The sequence below is a fragment of the Chelonoidis abingdonii genome, chromosome 5, assembly GCF_003597395.2.
Source record: "Chelonoidis abingdonii isolate Lonesome George chromosome 5, CheloAbing_2.0, whole genome shotgun sequence".
NCBI classification, from domain to species: Eukaryota; Metazoa; Chordata; order Testudines; family Testudinidae; genus Chelonoidis; species Chelonoidis abingdonii.
Window position 1 is genome coordinate 146,133,785 of NC_133773.1, and position 20,359 is coordinate 146,154,143.

At 62.0% G+C, this 20,359-nt stretch overlaps 1 protein-coding gene across 1 annotated transcript; it reads left to right on the forward strand.

Moving 5' to 3' along the window:
- Window positions 1-789: 789 nt before the first annotated feature.
- Window positions 790-19,573, forward strand: CPXM1 (carboxypeptidase X, M14 family member 1). Its single transcript, XM_032787960.2, has 13 exons — window positions 790-922; window positions 5,830-5,939; window positions 7,084-7,223; window positions 7,435-7,519; window positions 9,222-9,372; window positions 10,566-10,654; window positions 10,808-10,931; window positions 11,609-11,805; window positions 12,691-12,870; window positions 13,365-13,662; window positions 15,627-15,766; window positions 17,529-17,631; window positions 19,214-19,573. The coding sequence occupies exons 1-13, from the start codon at window positions 790-792 to the stop codon at window positions 19,474-19,476; spliced, it is 2,013 nt and encodes a 670-aa protein (XP_032643851.1). The 3' UTR covers window positions 19,477-19,573.
- Window positions 19,574-20,359: the final 786 nt, after the last annotated feature.

Below are 20,359 nucleotides of genomic sequence, written 5' to 3' on the forward strand. Positions count from 1 at the left end.
TCTGCTGAGCAGTCGATGGGCGAGGCCGGGACTGGTGGCTCCTGGCCCAGGGTGATGGACAGGATGCCCCTGAGTCTTGCTGCTCCCAGATCCCACCACCCACAGCACAGCCAGGGCCCAGAGAGAGGAGTCGGGGAGCGGAGCAGAGCGAACACATCCACACCCACTAGCCCCAGCCCTCCCCTCCACTGCCAGGTCTCCGAGCGCTCCCCAGCTCCTCTGGGCTGGCGGGGGACTAGCAAATCTGTGGTCAGGGGATCCCCCACTATCCAACAGCCCTAGGTGCCTCCCTGCTCTGCCACAAACCTACTGACAAACTCACTAGGGCGCTGGGCACCAACTGCCTTCGTGAGACCGGACCGAGCAGCTCCAGTCCGTGTCCCAGGCCCTCGTGACCTCCTCTAGCCACAGCTGCTGGAGCCAGAGGAACCGATTTCTGGCCCTGCTGCAGCTGTGCTGCTCCCAGCAGCCGGGATGTGCAGCACAGAGACAGCAATGGAGCTGCTTGGGGGCACTGTGTGTGTCACAGCGGACAGGACCCACAGGGCGGTTCCAGCATCGCTGGGCCCTTTGCTATGGGGCTGAGCTCTGGGGCAGCAGGAAACACCAGTCCTCAGTTGTTCACAAAGGAACCTTGATCTCTCGGGTTAGAGGGAGCAGCACAATCCTCACAGCCACTCCCCATGGCAGGCCTGGCGGCTGGCAGAGCCCTGAATCGCAGCCCCCAGGTCCTCCGGTCCGGAGCTCTCTGCTCCGGGTGCCCCCTCCCCAAGGAGAAGCAGGGTGACCATGTGTCTGGTTTGCCGTTCTCCAGCCAGGAGCACCACGAAAAAATCCGTGCGGGTTAAAGTAGTGAAGAAAAAAGTCTTGAAGAAGAAACCCAAGGCTTCGGCCCAGGGAGCAGCCACCGAGCAGCAGCCACGTACGTACTTCCCCCGCCAGGGGGCACGGACGCAGCCCAGGTATCCCCGCTGAGCCCCATGCCACGCTCCCAGGCTGCAGGAAAGCAATTCCGACTGCTCCACATGATACCACTTGGCCAGCGCCGGTCTCTTCTCCAGCTCCCACACGCGCACACAGTCGAGGGCCTGCGTCCTATGCGGCAGCTCGGTCCTACGCAGCAGAGACCTCAGAGTCCTGCGGCTCCACCTTCCTGCCCACCATGGCCACCCGTCCAAGGCAGCAGCACAGGATTCCTGGTGGGGTTGGGTCTGATCCCAAATTCCATTGACTATACGCTGTCCCCTGGCCCCCCGCTACATTGCCAGCGCGCTGCTCCATTACCCGATGCTTACCTGCCTTGCAGAGATGGGCAGGGCCAGCGGGGGCTTGGAAGAGCGGTTGCCACCTGCTCAGGTTTTCCCGGGAGCGTCCCTTGTCCTGGGAGATCTGTCAGGGTGCTGCGTACACGCGGCCGGCTGGCTCGGGAGTAGCCCGGATGTACCTCCGAGCTGGCAAACCTAACGGTGTCCCGCTTAGGAGGCAGATGACACTGCAAAGGAGAGTCAGCTCCTTCCTTCTCCCTTGGGGGCAGAGGTGACTTTCCATTGTGGGAGAGCAGGGTTGGAGTCTTCACCCCCCCACACACACCTCAGCAAACCTTGTCAGCAGCCTGGTCCCCCCCCGAGCCCGTGCCTGCCACTGCAGCCAGCCCCCCAGGACCTCCCGTAGCTAGCGGTGTCCGCGGAAATGCAGTTACAGCTGTCATTAGATCAGCATTAACTCCCCATTGCTCCTACCCCTCGGCTGTACCCCTCTGCCCTGGGCACCCCGACAGGGACTGCCACGGGCTCACATACCTGTCACAATGCATCCACCCCCCTGCCCTGTGCACTGACAAACATCCTTGTGCACCTGCCCCCACATGCCTGGGCTTTGAACCCCCCCCATGTATCCCCCACGCACGCACGCCCCCACATGCCCTCTCTCCCCTCCCACGAGCTCCTGCATGCACATACAGATACCCCCTGTGTGCCCCCGGGCAGTGCCTCTGAACCTTTCCACAGAAGGAGCCAGCCTTTCCAGGGCCAGCCCGGGCTCTCGTGGGTTATTGTTGGAAAGCTGGTGCTGTTTTTCCTTGGGCTTTTGAGGCTTCAAGCAGCACTGAGGAGCGTTTCCTGCTCAGCTCTGGTGCAGCCAAGTGGAACGTTGGCAGGAGCCCGCTGCTCACTGGGACGGCCTCGTGAGGCAGCAATGCCAGGGCAGCAGGGCGCCCGCTCTCACAAGCCCCTGAGGAGCTGTACTGGGGAGATTTCCACGGAACGTCTAGTGTAGACGCAGCCTCCAACGACCAAACACGGAGCAAAGCCTGGCCAGGAGCCTTTGGCAGCATCCCAGCAGGAGATGCTGAGTCTAGGGTGCTAGTCTGGGGCTGGGCATGTCTGCGAGTGGCACAGAGCAAGAACTGGGCAATTTCCCCCCTCACAGTGGGAGCTGATCACTAGCATGGGGCCGGAGGACATTCCCCTGCAGGGTGCAGTGGGAGCCACTGTCCCTGGGCTCTGGGGATTGTGCTTCCCTGGAAACAGCTGGAGAGATGGGCAGGTTTGAGAGGAGACGGGGGCAGAGAGATGGGCAGATCTGAGAGGAGAGTGGGGCACTGGAGGAGATGAGGGGTCTCTGGGCTGTTCTGCCTGGCAGATAGGGGATACTGGGGGTGAGACAAGGTTGCCAGGTGTCCAGTCGACCAGAACACCCAGTCAAAAAGGGACCCCAGCTGTTAAAAGTCCAGTGAGCGGCACAGTGGGGCCAAGGCAGGCTCCATACCTGCCTTGGCTCTGCGTAGCTCTCGGAAGCAGCGGCATGTCCTACATGTGGCTCCTAGTCTTCGCACACTGCCCCAGCCCCAAGCACCAGCTCTGCAGCTCCCATTGGCCAGGGGCCACAACCAGTGGGAGCTGTGGGGGCTGTGCCTGCAGACAGGGCAGTGCGCAGAGCTGCCTGGCTGCGCCTCCGTGTAGGAGTCGGAGGGGGACATGCCACTGCTTCTGGGAGCTGCTTGAGGTAAGCACCACTCAGAGCCTGCACCCCAACCCCTCTCCCAAATCCCAACCCCCTGCCCCAGCCCGATCCCCCTCCCACCCTTTGAACCCCTCGATCCCAGACTGGAGCCCGCTTCTGTACCCCAAATCTCTCATTCCCAGTCCCACCCCAAAGCCTGCACCCTCACTCCCCCACCCCAACCCCAGCCCTGATGCCCCTCCCACTCTCTGAACCCCTCGATCCCAACCCAGAGCCCCCTCCTGCACCCCAAACCCCTGATCCCTGGCCCCGCCCCAGAGCGCACAGCCCCAGCCAATGCCCTCACCGCCTCCAGCTCCCTATCCCAGCCCGGTGAAAATGAGTGAGGGTGGGGGAGAGCGAGCGACAGAGGGAGGGGGATGGAGTGAGTGGGGGGCAGAACCTCGGAGAAGGGGTGGGGCCTCATGGAAGAGGCGGGAAAGGAGCAGGGCAAGGGTGTTCGGTTTGGTGCAATTAGAAAGTTGGCAACGCCAGGGTGAGATGGGCACTGGGCTGTTCTGTGAGGCAAATCCTAACCTTGCGATTGCTCCAGGGCCTGGGGGCAGCGTTACCTAATGGTTCCTGTTCTCACTGTTTGCCAGAGAGAGGGGTGTCTCCCAAGCTGGGTCCCCGGGGAGACATAAAGCGGCAGGAGGCAGGGAGCCCACCTGCGTCCCTGGCTGGGCAGTTGAACTGCAGGGCTGGCTCACTCCGTAGGTCTGAGAGCATGGCCGGGGAGTAGAGAAGATGAGATCGCTTCCCCTGCGGAGAGGGAGCCATGGCTGGGAGGAAGAGGAAGCCGAAGGCTCCACTCCAGGCTGCTGGGATTCAGGCTCGGGCGTTCCCGGGAGAAACGGGGCTCAGGGGCCGCGTCGGGCTGCAGAGGCAGGAGGGAGGCTGCCCGCCCCGCAGCGGGTTGGAGAAGCCCAGTTCCCCTGGCTCATCCCTGCGTCTCCACACGTGCACAGGGCAGCCCCAGGGTGGCATTGGCCCTGCCACAGCTGCGGGGGAGGGAGGGTGTATGACGCTGCTGGGCAAAGACCACGTGAGAGCCACTTCCAGCCTGTGGCTGGCCTGGCACAGCTCTCCCATCGCGGGTCCTGCTGGTTCCCATGCTTGGGCTGTAGCCCTGGGGGGAGGAGAGTGTTTGTGTCTGAGTCACCCTGAGAGATCCCCTCTCTTTCCCGCGTCTCCAGGGCACTGTCAGTGAGTCTGGGTGCCAGAGAGTTTCCAGGACTTCCTCTTTCACCCCCCTGCCCTCTGAGCAAGGACCAGAGGGGGCGCCACAGAGCTGTATAGTTACCTGCCTCCCCCGCAGGGCCAAACCCAGCCTGCAGCGGGAGGTTCCACAGGGGAACAGCTGACCAGCCTGGCCCCATCCCCTGCACAGACCCCCTGGGATCGCACCAGCTGGGCAGGATATGATGGCTCTTTGACTCAGCCTTACAGGCTATGGTTGTGGTTTCAGCAGCCCCTGTTGTTCTCTGGTATCCACTGGCCTGATCTCCGGCAGCGCTTGTGTCTCCAGCAGTGTGTTTGGCTCCAGGCTGGGCTGAGTGCGCTGCGCTTTTCCTGGGGTGGGGAGCGGGGGATGTGTGCAAAGCTAGACACCATCCGGGAGCTCGTTCTGAGTCCTGGCCGGAGGAGAACTGAATCAGGCTGGCCTCGCAGCTGTGTGCAGCCCCCTGGATCCGGGGATCCCCACGGACTTTGTGCCCAGTGTGACAATAAATAATCCCTGGCCCTAGCACTAATGCTGCCTTCTGGGTGTTACAAACAGCTGTGCCCGCACTCCCCCCAACCGTGAAATGCTGCAGCCACCCTGGGGGGAGTTTGGCCACTGTTTAATAGGCAGAGTAACCCTGCAGTAATGTAGGACAGGCAGCGAGGAGGAATGCCGGATGCGGTTTAAACTGCTGGGGGACTCTTAGGAAAGCTGAATGTAACCGCCACGCTGGAATGCTGAAGTTCGGCTGGCGTTACGGTGTGTCCCTGCATGGCTGGCTCCGGTACTGAAGTCACTGCTCTGGCTCTGGGGGTAGACACGTGAGCCCCTAGGCTCATTCCCTGCTGATGATGGTGGCGCTGTCTGTGCCACTGTGACACCCAAGATGTGAGGTCTCCAAGCCTGCAGCCCAGCACCCATTAGCAGCCAACTGGGCCCTGGGCTCTGTATCGGCTCCGAGAAAGAGCTTGTCAAGCACACTGACACCAAGCAAAGGGAAACAGGAGGAAATATTCCCTTCTCTCATGCCGCGGGGTAACCCCCCTCGCTCAGCACTTACTCCCAGACCCACTGCAGCACTGGGAATAGGCCGCAGGGGATACCCGTACCGTCCGGGTCTAGGGCCAGCGCAGAGGACAGGGAGCTAGGAGTGCAGAGCTCTGCCCCGCGGGTACATCTGGGGGAGTTTGCAGTCGGTGCCGGGGGGCGCTCTGGGGATTGAAGGCTCTGAGCAGGGCTCACTGGAGCCCGGGTGATGCTAAGTGTAGAGGGCGGCAGGGTCCAGCCAGATTTGGTACTGACTGTCATCCAGACATCACACCGCACTTGACACCAGCCAGTGAGAGAAGGAGAGAGATGGTCCCTGACGCCCCAGGGTGCTCAGCCTGGCTGGTCTGTCCCTGGGGGGGGTCTCCCCATTGTTCAGGGGATGGGATTCCAGGGGGAGCGGCTCCTGGCCCGGCCTCCCTCTCCTCCTGCCCCTGTCGCTGGCCAAGGCTCCAGGGAGGAGAAGTTTGTTTACAGTTGCACCAAGGATGCCTTTGGCCCCTCTGGCTTTTCTTTAAGCTGATTTTCTTTCCTTTCCCCCTTCGGCCTCCCACCAGAATGTCCCCCGCTGGGGCTGGAGTCTCTGAGGGTGTCGGACTCGCAGCTACGAGCCTCCAGCATCAAGCGCTACGGACTGGGTGCCCACCGGGGACGCCTCAATATACAGGTGTGCTGTGCCGGGGGGAGGGGGGATCCCTTTCCGTCAGAGCGAGGCCTCTCCCAGCCCACATGGCCGTTACCTGGCCACCAGCTGGGCGTCGTCTCCCTCCAGGGGCTCTGGGGTGCCATCCTGGCTGCAGCCCCAGCCCCCTCACCTAACTCTCCTCCTACCCCCCCCCAGCAGGGGGACCCCATCCATCCCCCACGCTAGCCTCTTCACTGCACTGTCTTCCACTGGAGGGCGAGAAACCTCCCGCGGCAGCTGGCTAAAGGGTCCTGCTGAGCATTTCTCCTCCCCAGTAGGGGACGCCGCCATCAGGGGCGGCTCTAGACATTTCGCTGCCCCAAGCACGGTGGCATGCCACGGGGGGCGCTCTGCCGGTCACCGGTCCCACGGCTCCAGTGGACCTCCCGCAGACGTGCCTGCAGAGGGTCCGCTGGTCCCGCGGCTCCACTGAAGTCACACGGGACCAGGGGACTCTCCGCAGGCACACCTGCGGGAGGTCCACCGGAGCCGCCTGCCGCCCTCCAGGCAACCGGCAGAGTGCCCTCCGCGGCATGCTGCCCCAAGCATGCACTTGGCGTGCTGGGGCCTGGAGCCGCCCCTGGCTGCCATCAGGCACTGAAATGTATATAATGACCCGGCAGCCCCCCACGCCTTTCCATTTCGTTAAGAGCCAGAGAACTCGGCCCGTTTCTGTGGGGAGGGTTGGGGGGAGTTTTGCACAGCTCTGTGGATTTCCCCACTGAAACCAGGGCTCTGTTTTCCAGCCAGGATGTGGGGATTTTGGGTGGGAAGTTGCCCCGTTCCCGGTAGCACAGTGGGTCCCGCTGGCCTGCCCCCCAGACGTGGGGAGAGCGCTCGTGACGTCTGGCCCAAGTTGTTCAGAATAGTCAGAACTGCGCAGAGCTGGTGAATTTCCCTGCAGTTCTGGGGGGGCGATGAGCCCCAGGGCCGGCTCGGGTAAGGTTACCTGTTCGCAGTAGCACTTGCTATCTCGGGAGGGACAGTTGCTGCCGCGAGGAGCCCCAAGGAGTCCAGCACCCCAGGGCGCTGACACGGGAACTCCCAGTGCACAGCTTCACACGCTCCACGGCTGCCCCACGATGACCTCCCGCCGCTCTCTCTGTCCCTCCCCTCCCCGCTGCAGTCCGGGATTCACGACGGTGACTTCTACGATGGAGGCTGGTGTGCTGGCCACGAGGACCGGGACCAGTGGCTGGAGATTGATGCCCGGAGGCCGACCCGTTTCACCGGCGTCATTACGCAGGGACTGAACTCCATCTGGACGTAAGCAGCGAGTGCAGGGGAGGAGAGAGTGCGGGGTGATGGATCCAGGGCCGCAGCCACCGGCTGGGTCAGCGAGCCCATCGCTGTGGTATCTAGGATCTCGGACAGCTCTTGTGGGGCTATCAGTGAATGGGACCAGGGTCCCTATAAACCCCTCAGTGCTGGTGACTGACCCCACAGCTGATTCTCTCTCCCCTTCTTCCCCATGTAGGTACGACTGGGTGACGTCCTACAAAGTCCAGTTCAGTAACGACACTCACACCTGGCAGCCAGGCAGGAACGGGACGGAGGAGGTGGTGAGTGGGGTCGCTCATGGGGACAGGAGGCTGGTGGGGCAGGCGGCCAGGGTGATGGGCCAGCACCGGGACGAATGGGCTCTTTTACAGTGGGTGGCTGTGGGTGGCAGGGTCTGCCTGGGCCTCAAGGACTTAGGGACGGAGGTGCGGGGTCAGAGCCTCTGGATTTCACTGAGCTCTGTGCGGCCCCCCATGGGCAGGGGCAGGGGCAGGGCACTGGATGCTTTAAGCTACATTTGCTGCCCAGACCAGACCCCCAGCCTGAGGGTGCCCCTCACTCACGCACCTCGGGGGCCTTTCCCCTAGCAGCAGGAGCCACAACAGCCCCCCAACGGGACCTGACCCCTCCCTGCTCCCCACAGCCCTCTCCTGGTGCCAGCCAGTCTGCGGAGGGTTAATATAGCTGCGTGGGCTGGGGTGGTTTGTAGCTAATCCTGTGGCCCCCCACCTCCCCCCCAGCATCAGCTGGGCTCCATCCATCTGCAGCACAAAGAGCTTTTGTTTGGGGGGTGGGGGGAATGGCCAGTGCCCCAGGGCAGCTCTGCTTCCCCTGGCAGCCCCCAGCCCCGGGCCAAATTCCTGCCTCCCGGGCTGGAGGGTGTGTGTGTGTGTGTGTGTGTGTAAATAAATCAGTGCAGTGTGTGTGTGACTACATGGTATGTGTGCGCGTGTGTACAGCTGTGCAGTGTGTGTGTGTTTGCGCTATAGAATTAGCTCTGCTCTGACCTCTCCCTGTTCCTCCTGCCCAATCTTTTGGGAAAGAACTGAGTTCGTGAACAGGCCGAAAGCAGTCAGCCAGGGGGAGGAACCGGCAGTTCCCAGTCCCCTCTGCGGGGGGGGGGGAAAGGCCGGTCCCGCCTGGCTCGTCCATCTCACTGGCGCCCCTGAGAGGGAGCCAGGCCCCCTTGGGAAGGCAATGGGGGTGGGCTTGTGGCCGGGCGGTGAGTGGGTCTCTGTGAGAGTCCCATACTGCACTCTGCGGCTCTCTCCCTGGGGAACTCTGAGCTGGCACGAGTCCGGGCGGGCGCCTCGAGCCCTGTTGGCCCAGGGCAGAGGAGCTGTTGCTTTCCCTGGGATTTGGCACAAGCCTGGGTCTGGTGTCATGTTCCAGCCTCACGCAGGCAGCTCGGGTTGAATGGGAGCCAGGGAGAGCAGGCGGGGGCTAGGTTGGTGTAACCTTTTGGGTTCTGATCCTGGGCCCTCTGAGCTGCCAACCGGGCAATGCGGACACTGGACCAGCCGCTGCTTCTCTAGTGCCAGGCAACATGGGGCGGCTCTCACTGCCTGGCAGTCCAAGAGCCCTAGTTCCCAGAGTCCCGGGAGCCTGGGAGTATCCTGGCTTGTGTTAGAAGACGGACTTAGCATCCTGCCCCGGCAGGAGTGCTGGGTATGTGGCCTGGAGAGCGCCTTGAGCAATGGCGGCAGCAGGCCGCGAGGTGAGCGGGTACTGTCCTGCTCAGAGCAGGGGGAGATCCGGTCTGGGGCGCAGGCGGGAGGTCAGTGACTCCGAGGGCAGGGGGCAGCATGGGGGAGCCCTGCTCCAGCTGCTGGGGGCGTGCAGGGCTGAAGGCCCCAGGCCTGGCATGCCAGCCCCTGTCACCAGCACCCACCTCCCCCAGAAGGACGAGTATTTATAATGGGGATAAGAATGAGCCTCGCAAGCAGCCAAAGGCCAGGGCCGCGTCCGTCTGTCTGTCTCTAGGTGTTCCTGGGGAACAAGGACCCCGAGACGCCCGTGCTCAATGCACTCCCCACCCCTGTGGTGGCGCGCTACATCCGCATCAACCCCCAGACCTGGTTTGAGAACGGCACCATCTGCCTGAGGGCGGAGATCCTGGGCTGCCCCTTGCCAGGTAGGACGCGCTGCTGGGGTGGGCTTGTCCCTGCGCTCTCCCTCCGAGAGGGCGTCTGGCCAGGCCCATCTGTCTTCCCCTTCGTTCTGTTGTGTGGCATCAAGCCGGGGCCCTTTGCTCTCAGTCCTTCCAGCCTGTCTCCTCTGCAACCCTCTGTCGCGCTAGCAGCCCCAGGTCCCCGGGCCAGGCTGGCGCTGCGAGCACAAACCCCAAATGGTCTGGGACGTGGCTGTCCGAGAAATTCCTCTCACCTAACAGCCCTGCCGAGTCGTGCACAGCAACACTGGAACCGCTGGGCCAGATGAGACCCACAATCCTTTTAACCCAGGCTCTGGCAGTGACCTGTACCAGCTGCTTGAGAGAGTCCCTGGGGGATGGGTTACCTGCCGATGGCAGTGTTCCCTCCTGACCCCCCAGGAGCTATAGGTCAGGTCAAGCCCTGAAGCATGAACATTTCTGTCCCTCCCAGCTTGCTCGGATATTTTTACATATTTACTGGTATAATTCTAGGTCGTCTTGTTCTCTTGGAGGTGCTGGCCATGCCCTGTAGTTCAGGGTGAGTTTTGCACTTGAAGCAGGGATACAGCCTCTGTTACATAGGAAAAAGACTGTGTATTCTCCCATGCCAGTCAGCCGAGACTCAGCTCAGCACGCACGGGCTGAGGTGTTGCACGTCGATCCGTGAATTAGGTTGTGAACAAAATTTAATTCTGAAAATGGGTCAACGCAGCCTCCAGCGTCAGACCTGTTTTGTCCCTGTTGATATCAGCTCAGGTATTGGCTGTTTACACACCGAGTGGCTGAGAGGTGGATCTGGAGCAAGCGGTAGATTTGTACGTAACTTTTTAGGCTGACTGGTCATTTTTTGCCTTTATTCGCCATAAGGGGAAGGCTGCACAATAATCTTCGTTAGCGATGCTCGGGGAGAGCTGCCCTCTTTCCAAAATGGCACCCACCTCCCCTTGTTCTAAAGAGGACTCAAGCCGCTCTCCGCGAAGGGCCTTCTCAGACCGGAAAGAGGCAGTGGGCTACCCTTAGCCAAGATGGCCGCTGCCTTCATCCAGCTGCTGAGGGCAGCCTCCCATGGCCCCAGCTGTGGAGAATGGGGGCCGGCGGCCCGCAAGCGAACACGGGAACGTTTGGTGTCTGGACCTGATGCCAGCCCCGAACTTCACACCCGTCTCTCCCTGCAGACCCCAACAACATCTACTCCTGGGAGAACGAGCCGGTGCCGACCGACAAGCTGGACTTCAGCCATCACAACTACAAGGAGATGAGAAAGGTACGTACCCTTCGCTCCCTGCCTCCATGCGGCTGGGGCAGGCAGCTCCCGCCCTGTGCCCGCCCCTCGAGGTGCCCACCGCCGGCAGGGAAGGCAGGCACGCGTCGGCCAGCCCCGGCAGGAGAGGCTAGCCATGCCACTTGCCCTTCACAGCTGATGAAGAAGGTGAACGAGGAGTGCCCCAACATCACCCGGGTCTACAGCATCGGCAAGAGCTACCTGGGCCTGAAGATGTACGTGATGGAAATCTCGGACAACCCCGGGCAGCATGAGCTGGGTGAGTCCCCTCAGCACGGGCCGAGGGGAGACGCTGCCAGCACTGCTTCCCGGCCGCACCCCTGGCGCTGGTGGATGGAGGGGGGAGCTCGGTTTCCTGCTTCTCGTGCCACGCTCAGAGAGTCCCATTTTGGTTGGGGGGACGTCCATCTGCACCGCTGCTCTGCTGCCCCATGTCCCACAAGGCTGGCCTGGCTGAACTCCACCCTGAGCCAGGGCGCCCCTCTGAGTCTGCCCCCACAAACACCCCCAGGGCCAGGGCGCCTGCTGGGTCTGCCCCCTGACACTCCCCCCAGAGCCAGGGCGCCCGCTGGGTCTGCCCCCAAACACCTTCCAGTCTAGGGCGCCCGCTGGGTCTGCCCCCAAACACTCCCCAGTCTAGGGCACCCTCTGGGTCTGCCCCCACAAACACCCCCAGAGCCAGGGCGGCCGCTGGGTCTGCCCCCTGACACCCCCCCCAGAGCCAGGGCGCCCGCTGGGTCTACGCCCAGACACCCCCCCCAGAGCCAGGGCGCCCACTGGGTCTGCGCCCAGACACCCCCCCAGAGCCAGGGCGCCCGCTGAGCCTGCCCCCGGGAGCAGATGGGGTTGGCCACGCTCTCAGCCTGGTGCCCGGAGGGTGGCGCCAGGCGAGCGGGGAGCAGGCTCCATGGGCAGCTGGCTGCGTGTCGCCGGCAGGGGAGCCAGAGTTCCGCTACGTGGCCGGGATGCACGGGAACGAGGTGCTGGGCCGCGAGCTCCTGCTCAACTTGATGCAGTACCTGTGCGGCGAGTACACCAGGGGCAACCCCCGTGTCGTCCGGCTGGTGAGCGAGACACGCATCCACCTGCTGCCTTCCATGAACCCCGATGGCTACGAGACAGCCTACAAGCTGGTAGGGACCACAGGGGCCCGCACCCAGGGGAGGGCAGCTCCGGTCGGGCATCGCCACTGCTGGGCCCGGGGAACCTGTGGGCATCATCTCACCGCCACTCGGGGCCGCTGCGGACGCAAGGTGGCACCACTGACGGGCTCAGGGAAGCAGACAGTACAGCTGCACCAGGCACCAGCCAGGTTGGCTCCGAGTGGGGTAGCCTGGGAATCCCGGCCTGGCGGTGGAGCTGGGTCCCTCTCTGCACCCTGCTGATGCAGGGCCAGGCAGCTGCTGAACGCCTGCCCCCTCCACTCCCGTGAAGCCAGCACGCCCGTCAGCACTGTTCAGTGCTGCTGGCACAGCAGACAGCAGGCAAGGCAGCCCAGGTGGGAACACGGGCAGAGCTCTCGGGAGTTTAACCAGCTCGCTCCTGTGGTGAGGCAGCTAAGCGCGTTGCCTGGCAGGGGCCGGCAGGGAGCGGGCCAGAGGGCCTGATGGGCTCTAGGGGACAGCCCACGAACTGTGCTAGGGGCTGGCCGTGGAGCGCCTCGCAGAGGGCAGTAGGGCGATGGGACCGGCCGTTTCAGGCTCCTTCACGCTTGCGTTAAGTGGTGGCTGGGGTGATCCGAACGTGACAGAGGATGGGTTGGCCTGTTGGACAGTGTCTATTCATTTATTTTCCTAGCACCGTAATTAGGTATTTCAAGGAGCAGCACGGAGCAAGAAGCGTGCGGGGGTGGGAGAGCCGTGGCAGGCCAGGGGATGCCACGGCGGCCCAGCTGTTATTGGGAGGCTCTGACTGTGGGGGGCTCTGAGCCCCACATGCTCTGAATGAGCCCCAGAGAGTGCGGGGGAGCAGTGGGGGAGGGGGAGCTGAGCTCTCCTGCAGCCCCCCCCTCCCCGCAGGGCTCGGAGCTGGCAGGCTGGGCCATGGGCCGCTGGACCTACGAAGGCATCGACCTCAACCACAACTTCGCCGACCTCAACACGGCCCTGTGGGACGCCGAAGACAACGAGCTGGTTCCTCACAAGTTCCCCAACCACTATCTCCCCATCCCGGAGTACTACACCTTCGCCAACGCCACGGTGAGCCCCGCCGGCCACGGGGTGGGCCGGGATAGGGGGTGCTGTGGGGTGTGGGTGACATAGGGGCACTGTACGGGGCAGGGGCAGGGGGCGCATTGGGGGGCAGGGATGGATGGGGCTGGAGGCCTGGGGATTCTCCTTGCTGTAAGGCAGAGTGAGGGGCGGGGGCTGGGGTGACGGATGCGAACTGGGGTGTTCTGGACCTGCTGCCCAGCGGCTCTCGCATGCCGGCAGTGGGACGATCCAGGCCCTGAGGGGGAGCTGGGGTTCAGGCCCGGCGCCTGCAGACACCATGGACACTCTGCTCCTCCTGCAGCCCTTCACCCCAGGGTGAAGCGGGTTCGAGATGCTGCCCGGGCAGAACAGCAGCACCTCGCATGGGAGCCAGTCCCAGCCGAGGATCAGGCCACATGCTTCACACCCCACCCTTGCCCTCAGCGCCTGGGGGCTCTTGTCCCTCTTGCGCTCTGAGGCCGAGGCCTGTCCCTGCCCAGGTGGCCCCGGAGACCCGCGCCGTCATCGACTGGATGCAGAAGTTCCCCTTTGTGCTGAGCGCCAACCTGCATGGGGGGGAGCTCGTGGTGACCTACCCCTACGACATGACCCGCACCTACTGGAAGGCGCAGGAGCTGACGCCTACGCCCGACGACGCCGTCTTCCGCTGGCTCGCCACTGTCTATGCCACCACCAACCTGGCCATGGTGGACGCTGAGCGCCGCCTCTGCCACTACGAGGACTTCACCAGGGAGGGCAACATCATCAACGGCGCCCACTGGCACACGGTGCCAGGAAGTAGGTGGCCCCGCTCCGCAGCCCGGGGGGAAGGGCTGTTGGATCCCCTGGGGCAGGGAGGTCCTGGCAGCCCATGTGCCCTGCGCTGGACAGGGAGTGAGGTCTCTGGGTTGGAGCCCCGTCGTGTCCCGAGGCCCCCGAGCTGGGAGCGATCCCGGCTGTGCATTGCCCGGGACACTGGCTGCCGCCGGGGGGGCGGCCTCACTGTGTTTGGGACAGAGGTTCTTGGCTCAGGACGCAGACAGGCCTTGCCCAGCTGCCCTCTGGCCAGACCCAGCTGAAACAGCTTCTGTCGCTGTGTCCATCGCTCAGGAGTGACCCTGCACACAGGGCCTGTCGCTGTCGAATGACCCTACAAATAACCAACCAGGGCACCGGGCCTGTCGCTGCTAAGTGACCCTACAGTAACAAACCATAAGAACATAATAAGAACAGCCATACCGGGTCAGACCAAAGGTCCATCCAGCCCAGTATCTGTCTACTGACAGTGGCGAATGCATTCCAGGAGTGAACAAACAGGCAAGATCAAGTGATCTCTCTCCGCATCCATCTCCACCGCGCTACAAACAGAGCTAGGACACCATCTTACCCTCCGGCAAAGCCGGACGGGCTTGCCCGGGGAGCCAGTCGAGGTCACTCAGTCAGGGTGAACGCAAACAAAACCGGGGCAACAAACCCCAAACGCTGTGGATATTCCACTGCTCTAGATTACCCAACCGCCACAGAACAGCTTCATAGTACTCACGGTCACTTAGACGTCAAAACAACCAGTCCCTTAAAGTGCCCAGCCTCAGCCTCGTCCAGACACACCGTCAAATATAGGATGAATTCCTGAAAACGACACTCATCATATAAAAGAAAAGATCGTCAACAATCCAAAGGATCAGCCACATACCCAGGTAACTATAACTAATCTTACCCCACAATCAACCGCACAAGCCATTCTTATGACCTAAGAGCTAAAATTTATAGAAAAAAAAGAGCAGAGAGTGTTTGGTAAAAAGATTAATACAACATACAAGACTAATGTCAGTCCTTCGAGGTCAGATACATAGTAGAGATGAAGCTTGTAGTAGCCAAAAAGTCTTTTAGAAATAAGTCCAAGTTAGAGTCCAAATGTCCATACACTCAGCCCGTGGCTCCAAGTCCATGAGACCGGGGATCATCAATCCTTGTGGCTACAGGTTCCCCTCTTGAAACCACAGAGATCTCGAGCCATTAAGGCAGACATCCCAGCGTTCTTAAATACACTTCCCAGCAGCCTTCCAGCCTGAAAAACAACAGCGCTTAAGACTCCTCTCCCAAACATCCTGGCAAGTAGCACAGGGTAATTATCATTAACAGTTCAGATACAGGTGACCACAAAACTCCAAAGAGACACACTAGACAATAACACTATTTCACCTCAAATAATCTTAAATGCTAATATTACCTTTTTTGATCTTTGAAATTAAAACTATAAGCAAGAACAAGACTTGTTTGCTTACATCCCAAGACCGAGCAAACACATCCCCTTCTACCTCTAAACAATGCAGACTTGCATTTCAAAGCTCTGTTCATTTACAGATCTTGCTAACCAGTCCTTAAGGTTCACCCCTGGGTCAGGTCAGTCGGTGAGGTGAGTTAATTAACTCTTTCTGGCCTGTCACCTTTCAATGAGATATTATATTATACTCATAACGTCACATAGCCATTTATGGACTTAGCCACCATGAATTTATCCAGTTCCCTTTTACTGGAATTTATCCAGTACTCAGGGTGCAGGGCCTGTCACCACCGAGTGACCCTACAATAACAAGCCAGGGCACGGCGCCTGTCTCTTCCGAGTGACCCTACAATAACAAACCTGCAGCAGGGCCCAACACCCTGCTGTATTTTCCATTCCAAGTGCAGGCTGCTGTAAGGAGTTCAGCTCCCTTCTCTGGCGTGGCACCAGATCGCCTCGTGCTTGTCTCCCGGTGCAGGTATGAACGACTTCAGCTACCTGCACACAAACTGCTTTGAGGTCACTGTAGAGCTGTCCTGCGACAAATTCCCGCACGAGTCCGAGCTGCCCAGGGAGTGGGAGAACAACAAGGAGTCCCTGCTGGTCTTCATGGAGCAGGTGCGTGTCCTGGCCTAAGGGGGAGCTCCAGGGCCAGGGCAGTTCCGGGGCCTTGCCTGGCTCTTGCACGTGGGTATCTAGGGCAGTGCCTCCTGGAGCTTCTCCGCAGAGGTCACATGGCCTTGTGGGAGCTGGGCAAGGCCCCAGCAGTGGCTGTTCCAGCCAAGGCAGGCTCTGGCTGGGTGCTGGTGCTGGCGCTGAACCTGTCATGGTGCCAAGGCTGGAGAGACATGGGGCGGCACTTACCCACCTGGGATGGAGGGAGACCCAGTGGTTTGAGTATGGAACTGGGTGTCACTCAGGACAAAACCCAATCCTCTACCCCTTGAGCTAAAGAGGAATCACCATTAGCTGATAGCAGTGTAGGGGCAATGACACACAGAGCATTTCTGAATCCAGCCAGCAGAGGGCAATATGCACATGCATGCACAAGCACACAGGGCTTGATGACAGTTTTTTAAAGGCTAGTCAGAAGATCATGGAAGCTTGAGATGAGAGAGGCCCCAAACAATAAATAGTGATAGCCAACTTCTGGGGGGCCAACGGGGGCGAACGACGCCATCCTAAGAGATGTTCATCCTTGTCTACACTGGGACTTTCACCCCCCTGCCCACGCAGCAGCCTGCGCGCACTGCCTAGCATAGACACTACTCGTACGGTGCAGGGCGATTTGCACCTGCGCAGTTTCGCCTCATTTCAAACTACACCAGTGGCTCAAACCCCAGGTAGACGAGTCCTGACACCGTCCCGCGTCCCCGGGGATGGGCGCTTGCTGAGATTCACTGAGCACACATTGGACATACGCACAGCCTGTAAACCAGCAGCTGCTGGGGGCTGCAGAGGTCACCGTGGGGCAATGACCCGTCGGGGGAATAGCGGGTAATTGGGGTTAGCTCTCCGTGCCAGCTTGGTCCCTTGGGCAGCGTGTGCCTCAGGGGGCCCAGCCTCGGCTCTTCTCTCACCAGTGTGGGCAGCCTACACATTTCACACCCTTCTCCTATGGGCTTGGCCGGGCCATGTAAGGGGGTGGCTTGTTAATCTCTGGGCTCTCACAGCTGGCGCCCTGGGGCTCAGCTCTGGGCCCCTCAGAGAATGGCGAAGGGTAAGGAGTTCCAGGGCAGCGAGGGTGGCCAGCGGCTGAAGGCACTGCTCTCTGGGGAGAGGCTGAAAACTCCCCATCTAGCTGTGCTCCGCGCACACGGACAGGAGAGCCGCTGGATGACGAATGAAACAGCCGCCGTAGCTGATACAAGAGGCTGTGTGGAGCTGTGGGGTGAGCTCAGGATGCCTGGGTTCTAACCCTATCTCTGCCACTGGCTCACCGCACGGCCTTGGGTGAACCGCGCCTCCTCCGGAACCGGGGGTGGTGACGCTGAGCCCTCTCCGCGGGGCTAGTCCGTGAGCGCGGCGCGATGTGACTGGCCGAAGGTGAACGCCCTGGGAGGAGGGGAGGTGTTGGGACCTGCTGGGGCGATGAGCAGCGATGGAGCAAAGGGAGATCCAGGATCCCCGCCAGGGCATTCGGCTGTGGAACAGGCAGCCACCCCAGCCGAGGGGCACAACCCCCAGCGCTCTGGATGTTTAACCCAGGACTGGACAAACTGCAGGGAGCTGCCCAGCAGGCGACACGTGGACGGTGCTGCCCCATGAGCTGGGGGGCCAGCTCGCTCTCCCCGCTGTACCCAGGGAGGGGGCGATGCCTTGTGGACCGTGTGGGCTTGGGAGCCCCCTCTGAGGTGTGCTCTATCCTGTGTTTGCCCAGGTCCGCCGGGGCATTAAAGGGGTCGTTCGGGACAAGGACACCGAGCAGGGAATTGCAGACGCCATCATTGCCGTAGACGGCATCAACCACGACGTCAGAACAGGTATTGCAGGCGCCGCAGCCTGTTAGTCCCAGTGACGCCCCTCGCACTGCGGCTAGAGCAGAACATGGCATCTGGCCTGCCAGGGCTGCGGGGCAGATGGACGTGTGGGGGGCGGTGCAGTGCCAACCCCAGCTGTATGGCACGGGGTGACCAGTGAGCCGAGCAGCACTGGCCTGTACTGGACAGCTGTGGGGAGACATTAGGGGAGCAGCCCCACGGGGAGCCGGGTCCATGGCCTGCGTTACTGGAGCAGCCTCGGGGGTTGTGGGGGCAGGTCCGTGGCCCGTGTTAGGGGAGTGGCCCCAAGGAGCTGGGTCCCTGGCCTGCATTAGGGGAGCAGCCCTGGTGGGAGGAGCTGGGTCCGTGCAGAGCAGCCCTAGGGGCTGTGTGTGTCCATGGCTTGTGTTAGGGGAGGGGCAGGGGGCGTCCATGGCCTGCGTTAGGGGAGTGGTCTTGGGAGGGGAATGGTCTGTGGCCCACTTTAGGGGAGCGGCCCTGGGAAGCCGGGTCCATGGCCCACGTCAGGGGAGCGGCCGGGGTTGAGGGAAGAGTCCGTGGCCCACGTCAAGGGAGCGGCCCAGGGTTGGGGGAAGAGTCCGTGACCCACGTCAAGGGAGCGGCCCAGGGTTGGGGGAAGAGTCCGTGGCCCACGTCAGGGGAGTGGCCCAGGGTTGGGGGAAAAGTCCGTGGCCCACGTTAGGGGAGCGGCCCCCTGGGGGGGTCCATGGCACACGTTAGGGGAGTGGCCCAGGGTTGGGGGAAAAGTCCGTGGCCCACGTTAGGGGAGCGGCCCCAGGGGGGGTCCGTGGCCCACGTTAGGGGAGCGGCCCCAGGGGGGGTCCGTGGCCCCCGTTAGGGGAGCGGCCCCAGGGGGGGTCCGTGGCCTATGTTAGGGGAGCGGCCCTGGGAGCAGGCGTCTGTGTAACCAGCGCTCGCACAAGGCCACGCTCTACCCTGTCTAGTGGCTGGACCAGCCAGTGGCCTGTGGGTGGAGTCCTCACTCCATGGACTTAGTGGCAAAGCTCCCGACTTCGGTGGGTCCGGGGATTTCTGCTCCAAGTGCGCTGCTGGCTCCGAGCCGGTGGAGCTGGAGCGAGGCTCATGCCTTCAGAGACGCAGGTCCTGGGGTCAGACCCAGGGATGTCCTGATGAACTAAATCCGTCTGGGTGGCTCAGTGCATGGGGACGGGGGATGACCGGGGCCAGTGACGGATGGACCTAGGGCCCCAGGGGGAAAAGAGCTGGGTAGGGTGGACTCTGGATGGGTATAAATAGCGGGACTGGGGTGAAAGCAGGGAAAGGGAGATGGGAGCTGACAGACAGGGGCCAGCCCTAGCAGTGGGAGCCGTGTCATGGGACCGGTCACCCCAGCCCCAGACAGCACTGGGGGGAGCAGCGTGGTGTTGGCCCTGGGGAGGGCAGGGCCCAGGCCTTGTCTACACAGGCTGCTAGCCGCTGAGGTGGCAGCCCAAGCCCAGCCCTCTGCGGACTAGGGCTCAGCAGAGACAGGCGCTAAGAGATCCATCCCTGTGACCCTGCCGCTCCTTGGCCCTCACCCCGGCCTTTATTGTCACACTGGCAGCTTTCGATGGCGACTACTGGCGCCTGCTGAACCCGGGCGAGTACGAGGTCACTGCCGCGGCCGAAGGCTACCACCCCGTCACCAGGACCTGCCGTGTCTCCTACGAGGACAACCCCACCCTCTGCGACTTCCAGCTCACCAAGACACCCAAGCAGCGGCTGCGTGAGATCCTGGCCAAGGGGGGCAAGATCCCCAAGGACCTGATCCTCCGGCTCCGGCAGCTGCGGCTCCGCAAGCTGAGGGCTCAGCGGCAGGCCCGGTGAGAGGGGCTTAACCCCTTCTGGACTGTGTGGGGACATAGAAGGATGTGCTCTGTGCGACTCGTGGTCCCTCCCCCATGCTCCCTAGTCTAGTGGCTTCTTGCTCCTCTGAGTTGTTTCACTTCTGAGCTCTGGCTCTGACTCGAGAGTCTGTAGCGGGGTGTGACTGCCAGCCCAGTGTCCTCTTGGGGCCTGTCCCTTCCTACCTCCTGCCCTGCCCTTCCTGCTCTCCAGCCCACAGCCCCAAGACCCTGTTTCTGAGCACCCAGATGCTCTCAGTTCAGGGGGAGAGGTGCCTGGGCATGGCAAGACAGCAGAAATCAGTGGTGCAGACAAAGCTGGAGGCGTGTTTCCTCGGGGCACAAGCAGCTGACAGGCACCCGGGATGGGCTTTGCCAGCGGAAGAGGACTTTGTAACACCTCAAAGAGCAGCTTTCCCCCAAGAGGATCTCAGCGCGGCTGCTGTCATCTTAGCCAGACCAGGGAGATCGCTGTTCAGTGGGATCCTGCAGGTCCCGGTCCAGCCACCCAACAGAGCCGTCTGCTAACTGGCTCCGTTCTGCTCCGCCTGGCTACCGCTTGGCAAATCCCCCAGAAGGAATCCTCGGGTGAAGGCTACCCAGAGGCAGCAGTAAGCACAAGGCATTTGGACAGCAGGCCCCAGGGCGTGCGGAAGAAAGGGAAGAGCCTCAGGAATGTGAGCTGGTCCTGGGCAGGGCCACGCAGAGGATTCAGGGGGCCGGGGGCAAAGCGGGAGAGCTGCGGTGTTTGTACTCACCCTGCGGCGGTCTGGGTCTTTGGCAGCATTTCAGCGGGGGGGCCCTTAGTCGCTCCGCGTCTTCGGCAGCACTGAAGGGCCCCCTGCCGCCGGAATGGCGCCGAAGAC

Excerpts from the sequence above, each read along its gene's own strand:
- CPXM1 (XM_032787960.2), top strand. The coding sequence starts at position 790 with ATGTGTCTGGTTTGCCGTTCTCCAGCCAGGAGCACCACGAAAAAATCC. Across the intron at positions 10,655-10,807 it reads ACTACAAGGAGATGAGAAAG|CTGATGAAGAAGGTGAACGA; the intron begins GTACGTACCCTT and ends TGCCCTTCACAG. Across the intron at positions 13,663-15,626 it reads CTGGCACACGGTGCCAGGAA|GTATGAACGACTTCAGCTAC; the intron begins GTAGGTGGCCCC and ends CTCCCGGTGCAG.